The sequence below is a fragment of the Hemisphaericaspora subhashii genome (genome assembly GCF_019202705.1).
Source record: "Hemisphaericaspora subhashii strain CBS 10753 chromosome Unknown scaffold44, whole genome shotgun sequence".
Classification (NCBI taxonomy): Eukaryota; Fungi; Ascomycota; class Pichiomycetes; order Serinales; family Debaryomycetaceae; genus Hemisphaericaspora; species Hemisphaericaspora subhashii.
This window is the reverse complement of record NW_026057300.1, coordinates 1-15,122: the sequence shown is the minus strand read 5'-3', so window position 1 is coordinate 15,122 and position 15,122 is coordinate 1. Positions and strand designations below refer to the sequence as shown.

General features: G+C 34.4%; 5 protein-coding genes across 5 annotated transcripts; 2 read left to right on the top strand and 3 right to left on the bottom strand. All coding sequences in view use genetic code 12, as the record gives it.

Annotated features, from left to right (window-relative positions):
- Positions 1 to 386: 386 nt before the first annotated feature.
- Positions 387 to 3,281, top strand: ASG1 (Asg1p; the record flags this gene model as incomplete). Its single annotated transcript, XM_049406796.1, has 1 exon — positions 387 to 3,281. One exon carries the CDS (start codon positions 387 to 389, stop codon positions 3,279 to 3,281), a length of 2,895 nt encoding a protein of 964 aa, XP_049263675.1.
- A 697-nt stretch (positions 3,282 to 3,978) lies between these two features.
- Positions 3,979 to 4,827, top strand: J8A68_002989 (exosome non-catalytic core subunit; the record flags this gene model as incomplete). Its single annotated transcript, XM_049406795.1, has 1 exon — positions 3,979 to 4,827. One exon carries the CDS (start codon positions 3,979 to 3,981, stop codon positions 4,825 to 4,827), a length of 849 nt encoding a protein of 282 aa, XP_049263674.1.
- Positions 4,828 to 4,910: 83 nt separating this feature from the next.
- CHO2 (phosphatidylethanolamine N-methyltransferase) lies at positions 4,911 to 7,517 on the bottom strand (the record flags this gene model as incomplete). Its single annotated transcript, XM_049406794.1, has 1 exon — positions 4,911 to 7,517. The coding sequence occupies one exon, from the start codon at positions 7,515 to 7,517 to the stop codon at positions 4,911 to 4,913; it is 2,607 nt and encodes an 868-aa protein (XP_049263673.1).
- A 1,691-nt stretch (positions 7,518 to 9,208) lies between these two features.
- Positions 9,209 to 11,518, bottom strand: J8A68_002987 (uncharacterized protein; the record flags this gene model as incomplete). The annotated part of the gene is made up of 1 exon (XM_049406793.1): positions 9,209 to 11,518. One exon carries the CDS (start codon positions 11,516 to 11,518, stop codon positions 9,209 to 9,211), a length of 2,310 nt encoding a protein of 769 aa, XP_049263672.1.
- Positions 11,519 to 11,984: 466 nt separating this feature from the next.
- J8A68_002986 (uncharacterized protein) lies at positions 11,985 to 14,372 on the bottom strand (the record flags this gene model as incomplete). Its single annotated transcript, XM_049406792.1, has 1 exon — positions 11,985 to 14,372. One exon carries the CDS (start codon positions 14,370 to 14,372, stop codon positions 11,985 to 11,987), a length of 2,388 nt encoding a protein of 795 aa, XP_049263671.1.
- Between the last annotated feature and the right edge of the window lie 750 nt (positions 14,373 to 15,122).

Here is a 15,122-nt window from a genome sequence, read left to right as displayed (position 1 = left end):
ATTATATTTATGACCCTTTTTTTAATCATTTTTACACGACTTTCTCAAACTCACAAGAAAAAATCTTTTAATTTTAATTTTTAAATTCTAAAAAATCTCCGTATTTTCATAAAACTTAATTTTCTCCTTCTTTTTAACATTAATTCATACTTTTTTTAACAGTGTTTACTATCTGGTTAAAGAGAACCAAATTGATTGAACAAGACATCACACACACACTATCAGACGGTTACCCTTTGACGATAGATCAATCAATATTTGTACCCAACTAGTTTCAACTCCACAACAACGTCACACTTTTTTTCAAAAAGTTGTATTCCTTACAAATTCCCTCATCAACATAGCAACTCCGAAATATTTCAATTTAAAATCTAAAACTTGTTAAGATGATCCCGGTAAAAAGAGAACGACAAACGTCAGATCCATTATCGTACAATAGCAGTTCGAGTAATAGTAAGGCAAATTCAACCCAACCAGGAGTAACCCCAAACCCGGTAAATATGGCAACTAGCAATTCCCAAGCTAATGTCAGACAGAAATCCACTTCAGAAGCCAAAAGAAGACGAGTTACTAGAGCATGTGATAACTGTCGTCAGAAGAAAGTCAAATGTGATGGAAAACAACCTTGTATTCATTGCACGGTATATTCTTATAAATGTAGTTATGATCAACCAAATGTAAGAAATAAAAGACATTCAGGCATTCCAATACCAGCACAACCAAATCTAGCAGTATTACAAGCAGCAGCTGCTGCTTCTGCCGCTGCTTCCTCCACATCATCAGCTATGGCGCCAACATCATCAAATACTGATTTATTCCCCAATACAAATTTGATTGTTTGTCAACAAATTTTCAATGTATTACTTCCAAAATTAAAATTAAATTGTTTTGATCAAAATATTCAATTTGATTTAGATAGATTTCAAAAAGTTGTTACTTATATTGAAACAAAATCACCTTCATTAGTACGTCATTTAACAGAAATTGGTGAATTAATGCATGATACTGATACAACAGTTCCATCTCCAACTCATTCAGCTTCCACTATTGAAAGACAATCTTCTGTTAGTTCAAATGATGGACTTTCTGAATTATATTTACCTAGTAAAGAAACTGCATTACAATTGATTTTTACATGTTGGAATAAAGCATGTGTCTTGTTTAGATTTTATCATCGTCCTTCATTATTACAAGAAGTTGATTTATTATATTCCTTAGATCCACTTAATTATGGTGATAGACAACAAAAATTCTTACCATTTTTTTATTCAATTTTAGCTTGTGGTTCATTATTTTCAAAATCAAGTTTTACTGATCCGGGTGTAAATGAACATTTAGAAGATGATGGATTTAAATATTTTTTAGAAGCAAGAAAATTGATTGATATTAGTAATGTTGGGGATATTAATTCAATTCAAACTATTGTTATGATGATTATGTATTTACAATGTTCAGCAAGATTATCAACTTGTTATTCATATATTGGTATTGCATTAAGAAGTGCATTAAAGGAAGGATTACATAGAAATTTATCAATTTTTCAAAATTCAAAAAGAAAACTTGATCCAATTGAAATTGATACTAGAAAAAGATTATTTTATACCATTTATAAAATGGATATTTATATAAATTCATTATTAGGATTACCTAGATCAATAGATGAAGATGAATTTGATCAAGAATTCCCAGAAGAATTGGATGATGAATATGTTACTAGAACCGGTTGTTTATATGAAAAACAAGAAGGAAGACTTTCATCTTCAGGTTGTGCCAATCATCATACTAAATTAATGTTAATTTTATCTCATATTGTTAAAAAGTTATATCCAATCAAAGTGAAATCAAGTAGTGGAGAAGAATTCGCATCAAGTTCAGCAACTTATTCTCCTGATAAGATTCATAATAAAATAACTGAATTAGAATTAGAATTAAAAACTTGGTTAGATAATTTACCTATGGAATTAAAACCAACTGATCCAAATTTAGCAAGTCTGAATGAACATATTCCGGAACGATTTAAATTAGCGAATTATTATTTACATTTAGCATTTTTGAATTGTCAAATCATGTTATATCGTCCCTGCATTCATTTCATTAGTGATAATGGAAGTTCTGCAACTAGTGCCAGTGATCCAAGATCATTAATCCGGGGTCGGAATTGTATTAAAGTTGCGAGAATGGTTGTTAAATTGGCTAACAAGATGATTGATCAGAATTTATTGGTTGGAACATATTGGTTTTCAATGTATACTATTTTCTTCAGTGTTGCATGTTTAGTGTATTATTATCATTTTGCTAATTATGGACAGAATAAAGATAGTATGGGAGTTAATTATGCTGGGATTTTATTTGATGATGATTTAAATATAGATATGATCAAAAAAGATATTGAAATTGGGAAAAAGGTTTTAGATTGTTTGAAGAATTCAAGTAGAAGTTCTTTAAGAATTTATAATATTTTGAATACTTTATTTGAACAATTAAATAGAAGAACTGCTGATACTTCAAGATTTCAAATTCAACAAAAACAAATCCAACCCCATCCACCACTTGCTTCATCCGCTGTAGCAACGGCAGCAGCATCAGCAGCAGCAGCAACCAATTTCGAAAATGAAAATGTGAAAACCTTATTCAACAACTTCAACACCATAAACAACTTCGGAAATGGCACTACCGCCACCGCCACCACCACTGTCGCCCCTGGTGTTCCTACCGTTCCCAACGCCCCTACTGCCACCGATATGGTCTCATCAACAACCTCAAGTGATAAAACCCATCAACCATATTCAGCCTACCCGAAAAAACCAACCATTGCCCAATTATTCAACGACACAAATATCGCCCAATTCCAATCATCGGCCGAAATAACCCAAGACCCAACTCAACAACATGAAACCCCACCAATGGAACCCACTCCCATGGATTTCTCACAGGATTATATTCCTGGGGTGTTTGATAAATTGGATGCGCAGATTTTTGGTAAGATATTGCCTCCGTATATGTTGGAAAAAAATGTTCCCGCTCCATATTCCAATAATGGTGATGTGAATTCGGTGGGGATGAATCCTGCGACGTATAACCTGAGTGGTGGAAGATTGATGGCGCCGAGGTCGCCGTTGAGTAATATCGTGAGTGGGACTGTTAATTTGGATGATTTTGATTTTTATAGTTTTGGTGGTGATGGACAAGCTGGTGCTGGAAATGGAAGTGGTAGTGGGAATGGGAATTCGGTGGATTTGGAATATTTGGATCCGTTTAATTCTCGGAATGATCAAAATTAACGAAGGAGTTTGTGTTTGTGTGTACTATTTTAGAAGAGTGAGCGAGTGAGACAGAGAGAGAGAGGGAGTATATCAGAGAGAGAAGTTTTAGTGTTTTTAGTAGATGTTGTGTAGAAGAATGTTATTTATTATTTATTTGTACATTTACTGTAGAGATTGTAGATGCCTAGACTATCAATACCTGTACGATTGGTAGCGGGTCCATGGAATTGTTAATATATTTCGTAGCAAGGTGATATACTTCAGAGATTCTGTAAATGATATGATCCATTGTTTTAAGGTTGGTAAGCAATATCTTTCTGTTAAATAATCAACATATTACCTTTTGCTTATCATCGATTTCCTATGAAGTCAATCATGACTTGATTCATTGACACTATGCAGAATTATGTTCAAGAAGTTCGAACTGCCAGCTAATTAATTTTTGAAATTTCAATTTCAAATATAATCCATTAGCTATTAACCAAAGTTAAGGCTTTAGAAGAGGTGCAACCCCGCTACACTTCAAAGTACATCCCTAGAGCTCGCCGTTTCCATTATCACAGGATTCCACAAATTTGCAACAACTAAGTTTGTTTATGACTCGTTGGTAGCGCCTGGTGATCAACCTCATCACTTGAAAAAAAATAATTACTCTATGAAAAATAGTCCCTTCCCATCAGCACCCTTCATCAATTCAAAATCATATCCATTCAGCATGTCAGATAGAAGAAGAATACTCGGTCCATCAAACGTAATAGTCCCAAATATACCACCCCTCCCAACAACCGTCTCCCCCGCATCACCATCCAAAAAACCATCCTCCGCAATCCCACCTTTCTTTCTCAAACATGGCCTCATCAAAAACGCCAACGGGTCCGCCTATCTCGAATGCAACAACACAATAATCCAAGTGTCAATCTTCGGCCCCCGTCCAATCCGAGGCTCATTCATCGATCGTGCCAGTATATCCGTCGAAACCAAATTCCAACCCCATATCCTCCCCCAACCCCAGGGAGAATTATTTAATATCCTGCCAAATCAGGTGAAATGGACAGGGATGACACATATAGAACAACGAATTAGTAATTATATCGAGACATGTGTTTTGAGTTGTTTGATATTGGAGAAATATCCCAAATCGGCAATTGATGTTAATATAAGTGTGATTTCTATTGATGAGGAGGATGTTTTGAAGAGAGGGGGAAATCAAGGGTTGCTTTGGTTGATTGGGTGGATTAGTTGTTGTGTTTCGCTTGCGTTTGTGGATTCTGGGATTGAGATGAAGGATTTGATTACTTCTGGACAAGTGAAGTTATGTGGTGGTAATAAGGTTGTAATTGGTGGGAATGGGGAAGAAGAAGAGGAGGAAGAAGATGGGGAAGGGATTGATGCTTTGGTTAGTTTCATGAATTTAAAGAATGATGAAATTGTTGGTGTATGGCTTGAGAGTAATGATCAAAAAGATATTTCGGTTGATCAAACTAATAAAGCTATCGAAGAATGTAAGAATATGTCAAGAACTATACGAGCAAATTTGAATTCGTATTTATTAAATTCATTCTAAATAATCTGTAATTAATCAAAATATATGTATGTAATTTTATAATTGTTCTAATGTGATTCTATTTACAAGAACACCTTTGTTTTCTAAATATCCTTCTTTTCAATCATATCATCATTATTATTGTGAGATAATTCTTCCAATACTTGTTTAATGTTTATGATCTTATAAGCAACATCTCTAATTGTCAAATCATCATGATTTAAAAATGCTTTAGAACTAATCTTAACTTCACAAATATTGGAAATCAAATCACTCAATAAATTATATGTCTTAACTATATCATCATCTTTAAGCAGATGAATAAGTGGAGTATTAACATCTTCAACTTCTAATAATTTATCAAATATTTCTTCCTTTAAAGTTTGACTAAATGAATCAACTTCAGATTTATCTAATGGGGCTTGAATCTTTGGCCATTTGATTTCAAAAGGTTCAGAAACATAAGTAACATCATGTTTACCTGCTAAATGATATCTAAATTCATAAACACCATCTTCCCAGAATAATCTCTTCTTGTCAAATGTAAAACTACCCTTTGGTTCATTACAATGGGTCCATCTACCTGAAGATGAAATTAGAGTCTTATTTCTGGAATAAGAAGTATGAACGACTTTATACAAACCAATCCAATCTCCAGTTGAATGAACAGCTCTTGGTGCATGCCAAGTAACGGTGATTGGAGCACCAACATAAGTATACTTCGGCAAATAAGCTTTGGACTTATCAGTTTGTAAACCCTTAATGGTCAATTTATAATCAGAATTAGCAAATGTTAAATTCTGAGATAATTCAATCAATTTCTGTTGAGATAATTTAGTGGTAGAATTCTTTAAGTCTCTAATGAAATTATCTAATGAATCAGCAAGTGAAGTACCACTTTTAGATCTTTTTCTTGATATACCATCAGCTTCACCATTAGTGGTATCATTACTTAATCTTCTTTGAAGAGATTCTGGAATCAAGTGTTTCTTAAAAGTCTTGACGACACCTGAATCTTTCAATACTTCCAGTTCACCATATACTTTAATCATATGAACTTTTTCAATGAAATTAATTCTGATAAAGTTATTAGCCACCCAAATAATACAACAAACCATATTTTCTACCGTTGGACTAAGGATAAATAATCCCATAACACCACATACACCGAAAATTTGTTCTGGATTATTCAAATAACGATAAACACCAGCTTTAGTTAAACGTGGGGAAATACTTTGAGATTTTGGAATGAAGAAATCTCCATAAAACCAACCGAAATAACCAATCAGATCAATAATGGAAGCGTTAATCCAAGTTTGAGTAAGCATTAAGGTGATACCTAACAAAATTCTTAAATAAAACCAATCATTGAATAATAATTTATGTTGAACTGGATCCAAATAATAAACCAAGTTTAATCCGAATAATGAAGAATAAGTCACATTAATTAATGAATTATACATGATTGCCCAATTATTTAATGATTTTTCAACTGGAATATCATTTGCAAGACACCATTTTGTGAAATGTTTGGAATGACTTTGTAAAACTAATAAAATATTAATTGAGAAAGATTCAAATAATTTCATGGCAATAGTCAATACAAACAAATTGGTTACTGATTTAGATAAGACTGGGATTATGACACCATAAGTACCAACTAAGATCAAATTGACAACATCGCTTGCTCTTAACCAATTGAAATTATATAATCCAACCAATGGTTTTAAATTATCGAAATTCTTTAAATCTTTCAATTTTAAGATTTTAATCAAGTTAATTTCATTCTTGGAAGGACCATAAATCTTATCAATATGAGGGTTTTCGATATAATATAAAAACACCATTTGTAAGAAATGTCCAAAAATAGCAATTGCTAAAACTGTATAAGATTTTGCAATTAATGCAAATCCATAGTATCCAATATAACCGACTGAATACATTGGATGAGGAACCATTTCAAAAACACCATCAAAGATCAATTCTTCATTATTGATTTGACGGAAGAAGAAATCACCCCAATACCAAGCATAATCTTTAATTGTATTATGAGCATTTACCTTAACCCATAAATTGAATAAAATCAATCCGAACCCACCTATAATTCTTGAATAAATCACCCAATTTGGTTGATTATGAATAAATTGGAAATTGTCATCAATTGCACAAGTAATTACAACACACACAAAAGTGACAAAATCTGACATTAAGATTAAATCAACAAATTTTCTAAAGATTAACCAAGTATTAAATTCAACAGGTAAAGAATTAATCTTATAATCCTTACCTCTTTGAGATTGAACTTCACTTTGAACAAATTTAGCTAAGAATTGATCATTTGATTTATCGAATAAATTCAAATCTTTAGCCCAACCAACTAAACGATTGGAATTTGATTGATTACGTAATAACCAACCAATTCCAAAATTATAAGATAATCTCCAAAGTATATAAAACGAAATAAATATTTTAATTCTAAATTGATTATTAGGAATTAAAAATACCAATAAATTAGAAAACAAACATGTTAAGATTATAATTTCAAAATTTGATTTACGAATAGTTGGATCAAATAGTGTTTTAACCATATCATGAGTTTCAGGAACTATAAAAGTTTCTCCTGAGAACGTAATACCTTTAGGACCATTGGCCTTGGATTGAGTAGGGATATCCTTCTTGGAACTCATAGTATTAACTTGTGTTGAGATCATAAGGAAATCAAATGGAAATCTTGAAAAAAAAAAAGTAAATGCGGAGGGATATAATTCTTTAAGGGGATTTCTGGCAACAAAAAAAAACTATCTCTCTTTGTTGGTTGTAAAAAACTTGATAAAATAAATTAGTAATTAATAATCAAAGAGCAGCAGCAGCAGCAGTCAACAGTATAGTAATTAGTATCAGCAGTGTTGAGACAGTATTTCAGTAGCAGCAAATTTGGAATAGCAGGAGTACAGGGAATTGTATTGGAAAGTTGAATTCTTTTCTTTAAAATTTAAATTAATGATACAGTTCTGGGGTTAGAAAAACTCACGTTATTTTCTTCTTTAGTTACACCTTTGATTTGCTGTGATTTTTCCTAATTGAAAATGATCAGAAACAAAAAGGGTTTGTTGAAAACTTATGTTAATTGAAAGAAAGAAGGGACGAAGAAGAAGAAGAAGAAGAAAGAAGAAAGTGAAAAAAAAATGAAATCAATCGAATGTTGATGACAAGAAAATTGTCTTGGAAACTTCCAAATAGACAAATAACAGACAAAGAACAAACAGACAGACAGACTACTTAAAGGGAGCATGTGACTATTTTCTTGGTTTAGTCTCAACATTTTTTTTAGTTTGTTGGTTCGTTAATGCTCACGCGCTCCTTTCCCAAAAAAAATGATTCACAATCTAAAATCTGCATGTGAAAAAACATTTTAGAATCAATATTTAAGGGCTTATCAGATTTGGCTGCAAATTACACAAAGGTACAAAAAAGGTGATTTTATCCGATATTCTTTTAAAGTGGATTTATATACAAGATTTGGAAATACATAAACATGTCTCCTATCATAGCTAGCGGAATTAAAACTTTCAAAACAAACGGATAATTGTCTATATCGTTTTCTTTAGAGAATTTAGAGAAATGGTTGCGAAAAGTTAGTAATAAAATGACATTCTCATGCAAGGTTCTCGGCTGCTTTAGGATTATCATAAAAATAAGTCATGTGAGTGTCACCCAATACTTGATCAATGGGATCCTGTGTAGTTAGATATTATTTAGAGTTTATTCTGTTATCGATATTATAAATGTGCATTGATTAAATAAAAGAAAAATGAGTTTTCGTTATTGTATGAAATAAAATAAGTTGACTGGCCCGCAATATATTATGTACTTCATTTCACCCTCTAACTGGATTGTAATGTTATCATAATAACGTCAGCTCCAATCGCTGTCCCAGGCTACTGCCACTTTTTCGTGCTTTCTTGAATTAATTGTTGGAACTTTTAGTTAGTGTCCCAGGGAACATACTCACCTTTCTCAGATTTCATAAAACTACTAGTATTACAATCCAAAAGGATTGCATGAAATTAGATCCTTTTAGGGAATTCTTTTGGTTGTATTAGAAGTAAATGCTACGTCCTTTTTATAGAAGTAAAACAATTTACGTAAACTATATACTCTAGACTTGAACTCGGGGCAAATTGACCCATATTTATATCTGTTCAGTTAAGCGCCGTACAGTACTTTTATTGGATAAACCAGAAGCATAACAACAGCATTACTAATCATGATAATTTAGCATAGTGATTAAGTATACTTAGGAATCACATGGTCGTAACAACTAGAATATAAGCCAAGTTTCTAATTTCACATTTTGTCGAGCAGAATAATACGATACTCCCTAAGTTAAAAACAAATCAAACTAATATATATTCTGATCAAGTAAATGCCCATTTCTTCGAAACAAATCAAGCTTAGGACAAGTCAAATTCGAAATCTCTGGTCCCAAATATATACGAATGATAGGATTGAGCCCAATCAATTTTTCAATATAACTTGCAAACTTATCAGCTGAATAAGGATTGTGACCTAATTCAAGATATCTTAATCCTTTGCATTTGCTGTAATCAAATTCTCGAGAAATTGAACCACTTCGAATGGAAATATATTTCACCGATTCTGGAAGGACAAACTTATCTTTCTGATAAGTAAACAGAAGCTTCACCAGGATCCTCTCTAAATTAGCCAAGTGTTCTAATGAACCCGAACCACTCAGTGCAATTACTCGAAGTTTCCTCAAACTCGGCGGCAACATGTCAAATCGCACCAATGAAGAAATTAGTTCCAACTCTTCCAAGAACAATAGATCATTTAGTGCAAACTTAGGTACATGTCGTAAGCATATTTGTCTTATTTCTTTTGGAAAAGCAGATTGATGTTCACAAGGGCCATATAAACGAACGCAACACAAGTCTTGTGGAAGCTTAGAGAAGAAATTCGCATTGGTTAACGTAAATTCATGACAACGGCCAGTTGATAACTCTTTCAAATTCTTTGGGAATAGGAACGAGTCACCAAATCCATGGAAATCGCTATGGTCCAATTTCAATATCTCACAACAATCAGGCAAACTGATGGTCTCCAGGGAAATCAGAATATGAAACAAGTCGTTGTCGGATAAATTAACTGAGAGTATCGATAAATGCGAACCTTGGAACTTAGTGATCTGGTTATCCAGCAAGTCAAGCTCTTTCAAACTCATAGGAAGACTGTCAATCAACCCTTCTAACGATTTGAATTGATTCTCTCTCAAATACAAGCGTCGTAGACTTGTTAAGCGTTTGAAATTATGATTCTTAAATTTCAGTATCTTGCATGAGGATAGATCCAACGTAATCAATGTTTCTGGAAATATCCAAGAAGTAACCAGCAGTAGCGTCGTTTCAGATAAATCCAAAACCGTCAAGCTCGGATAATCAATAAGGCCAAAATACCTCCACTTCTTAAGATCATCCACGTCATATTCACCGCTTATGTCAAATCTTTTAATTCTTTCTTTAGGAAAGCTAGATATGCTGACAATTCCGGCCTGCGAATAATCGTCACAAAATAATGTATGATTCTCCCAAGTATCGGCCAGGTTCTCCTTAGTTGTTTGCGCCCACAACGGCATGTCAAACCATGTTCCGCAAAATGATTGGAAATAGAAACTGTATAAATTGTGATACTTTTCAATTCCTTCCAAGGTTTTTAATTTAGGCGCACCTAATTTTAAAATTTCAATGGAATTCGGTAATTCTAAGTCTGAAAGCGACATGACCTGCACCGGCATAATTTGTAAATAACGAAGTTTTGTTAGGGTCAGGAGATTAACGTTAATAATTTGACCATCGCCTCTAAACTCATTAATGATTAATTGGATCAAATTAGGAGGGTATCTTATATCCAAGATACCACTATCCAGACCTAGTGATCTCTTCAATGATAAATATTTTACATTCATTGGGATAGATGCTATATCATTAAATTCCATCTCAACCCGATCAAATATAAGATGTGTAATTGAAAACCCAACAAAAGTACCCTCAAAATCCCGTATCTGACAGTTGTCCAATTGAAGATAATCCAAATGATGTGGATAGGTTTGTAAATTCAAAGAGCTTGCTTCTGCAAAGAGATAACCGTAGTTTATGTTTGGAATTCCTTGGCCAATCACGGACTGGCAATCCTGTAATTCTCCTTCGTAATCGCCCCTAAAAATCAATTCGGTAAACAAATATATCTTACGTATTCTGGGAACCATTTCAGAACATCGGCAAAGCCTGAGAACATCTCTAGGTCTTATAAATATTACATTCAGTGGAGAAAAACTAGGATGTTCTCTACCGAAATCAATGAAGTCATCCACATTCAAAAAGTATACCGATGGAGCACTGCCACGCCTTTCAAGAAATATTGTATCGCCAGGATAATTTAAACTACCGTAGATATTTTTGGAATTATACGTTGTTGGAAATACATCTGTTTCCCCAAGGAGTGGTTTGGGCTTCTCTAAGTCACTCCATCTTTCACCTACATCGTGGAAATCAACAATCGTGATATTTGAATAGTAAGAATTGAATGCATACTGGCTAATTTGATCTATGTTAATGTATTCCTGTAGATACGGGAGAGGAACGGCATCAAATATAAGTTGGATAATCTCAGGTGGCAATTGTAGAATCCAAAGCATTTGAATTGGTTTTGAAGTTTATTCAGGGGGGATTGTTTTTTTCAGTTGTACATTACAGTGTCCTCGTGTTTGTTTTAAGTTGGCATCAAACCATCTTTTTTACTTTAACATTATGTAATGAAAAGTATAGCTTGTTCTCCTGTGGAATGTAGAGGAAATTACCTTTCTATCAGTTAGTTTAGAGAATGAGCTCCTGTTATTGAACCAATATTATTGTCACGTAGTTTACACTGTTCACTCTTGTCCAATGACTGCCATCTCCTCGTCTTGTATAGGGACCTGTCCAAGAGAGATACGGTGGAAGATACAAACCCTGAATAGTGGAAGGTCCATTGCTTGTTATTTTGTTTAACATTGGCCAAAGGCAGGTGCAAATAGGGATTTCTATTATGCCCCAAGCTAGTAAGATAAGATCATACAAATATATTGCAAAAAAACAAGAAAACTATACAATAAGATGAGGCTGCTAACCACAAAACTCAATCAACCCGCCCAAGGTTCGAAATTCGTCTAGTAATTCGTAACATGAACCAGTAATTTCTCTCCCTAAATAAATACGAATGTAGGGATTAATCTTAAGCAAGGATACAAAGTGGAAGAGCAACTCAACAGACAAAGACTCATAATCGCCCAATTCTAGGTACAGTAGATCTCCGCATTTGCTATAATCTAATCTCTCGGCAATAGCGCCATTTGGGATCGAAATATATCTAACTGGCTCTGGAACGATGATTGTTTCTTCCAGATCCCAACATTCAGCCTCCAACATAATTCTCTCCAAATTTACTAAGCGATCTAATGACCCTGTGACAGTGTCCACTTCCATACGAATCTTCCTCAAACTTACTGGGAACAAGTCGATTGATATCTCTACATCTCCTTGGAGATGCAATTCTTCCAAAAATGTAAGTTTATCTAATACCAAATTAGATGGTGCATTTTTTATAGCTAATTGCCGCAAACCAGTTGGAAAATCGAAGGAACTTTCGGAACTTTCTCCATAAAAGTCTAAATGAAGTGAATGCATTCCCTGTGGAAGTTTAACGAAAAGAGATGCATTGTTGAACATGCTTTCCTCGTCTGAAACATCTTCGGAGAACAGGCCGTCAAATATGCCGTATCGAGCTTTGAGTGATAATTCCTTCAAATTTTTTGGGAACAGAAAGGTTTCATCAAACGCTCTTATTGGTGTTGATTCCAATTTCAATATCTCACAAGAATCTGGTAGGCTGAGGTTCTCTTCTGTAACTATAGTATGCAATGGGTTGTCTGATAAATCAAGAGAGAGTAGTGATAAATGAGAACCTTGAAATTTGTTAATTTTGTTATACAGCAAGTCAAGTTCTTTCAAACTCAAAGGAAGGGATTCGGTAACACCGTTTAGACTCTCAAGATTATTTTCCAGCATGTGCAACCTCCTCAAACCAGCTAATGAACTGAAATTATGATTAGTGAATTTCAGAATGTTGCATCTTGATAAATTCAACATAATCAATGTTTCTGGAAATACCCATGAATTAACGTTCGGAATTTGAGTGCCCGCTAAATCCAACACAGTTAAATTAGGGTAATCGAAAAAGGATAAATGTGATAAGTCATCTCTAATACTAATATCCCACTCCGTCAAAATTTGAACGCTGGTAATCTGTTCTTTCGGGAATTGTGATGAACAAACAAGTTCCGCGCACGAATAACCATCACACAAGACCGTATGGTTAGCCCACCCTGCATTTGGAGGGAATTTGCTGGGGGGCATCCACAATGGATGGTTTGTATTCATCAAGTAACTGGTTTGAAAATAAATGCTGCGTAGATTCGTATACATTTCGATTCCTTCCAAACTTTCTAACTCAGGTGCTCCTAGCTTTAGTATCTCAATTGAATTCGGCAACTTCAAATCTTCTAAATCCGCGCAGTGCAATTCATGCATTTGGACATATCGAAGTTTAGTTAAAGCCAGCAAATCGACTTCGCAAACAATTGTGTCTTCTCTAAACTTGGCGATTACCAATTGGATCAAATTAGGAGGAGATTTTACAACTAAAACGTCCTCTTCTTCATCTAGACGCAATGAATTTGTTAACGTCAAATACTTTACGCTAGTAGGGAGAAATTCCATATCCTCAGGTGTTATCCGAACATCACTAAGTCCAAGATGTGTTACCGAAACATTAGCAAAAGCAAATTTAAATTGGCCCATCTGACATTGTATTACTTCAAGATAATCCAAACAAGTCGGAAACAATTGCAAATCTAAAGTAGCACTATCGACAACCATACAACTGTGGCTTACGTTCGGAATTTCTTCGTCCTCTATCATATTCCGGCAGTCCTGTATCTCCTGTATCATCTCTGAATGATCGTCACTGAAATAGACTTCCGGATATATATGGATCCGCTCTATCTTAGAAACCTTGTCGTTATTCTCTAAGTAGAAATGTGCGAAATCTCTTGGTCTTGAGAACTCTAAACATTTTGGAGAAAACCAATCATTTTCTTCACTAAAATCGAGAAATTCTTCCAAGTTCATGAAGTATACCACGGGTGCTTTCCATTGTGACGGCGGACGATAAAAATCGGAAGAAGTAGGATAAGTTAGACTACCATAGACCTGCTTGGAACTATATGTTCTCGGAAACACATCTGTCTCCCCAAGAAGCTCTGGGGATTTGGTTAATTCGCACCATCCATTGCGTACTTGACGGAAGTCACAAATCAGGATATTGGCGTAATATGAATTGAACGCATAATTTCCAATTTGATCAATGTGGAGGTACTCACGTAAATATGGGAGAGGGATACCATCAAATATAAGCTGAATAATTTCAGGTGGAAATTGTAAGATCCAAATCATTTGAATTGGGTTTGAATTCCATTCAGGGAGGTTTGTGTTTCGAATCAATAACTGGGGACGCGTTTGATTTAAATTGTTTCAAATTCTGTAGAAAAATTCCATCAAGTCGCGTCTTTTTGTCTGTGACATCAAAAGAATGCAGAGAAGTGCCAGAAGCACGTAACGTAGTATATGCAGTCTCTGTGTTTCCAGAACTCTGGATATGCTTCGGGTAACACTGGGTAACTAAAAGGAGTTCGTGTTGAATGTGACGCTGTTGAACCAAATTGACCCCACGGTGAATAAGGTATACACGCGACATCTTTAATATGCAGGGAGCAGTGCTAGAGTACCCACCAGTTTGCTGGGTACTGATAGTCGGTCACGATGCGTATGGCTTTGTCGGTCTTCTTTTGCTAAAAGAGAGATAGTTTATCAAAGCTCTATGGCTCGGTCTGCAATATACGGGTCAAAGAGGAGTGTCTGGTCCTAAGAAACTACAGTGTTTTACTCTGCCTGAAGTAAACATTTAAAATTGATTCATAGGAATACATGTATAAATACAAAGAAACAATAATGCAGGGCCGCTAACCATAGTAATCAATCAACAAGCCTACCTCTCGAATCCTGTCTAGCATCTTATTCTTTGCACGAGAAGCTTCTTTCCCTAAATAAATACGGATGGTAGGATTAATCTTAAACAAGCACGTAAAGTCATAGAGCAAGTCATCAGCTAAATACTCATAATAGCCTAATTCAAGGTATCGCAAA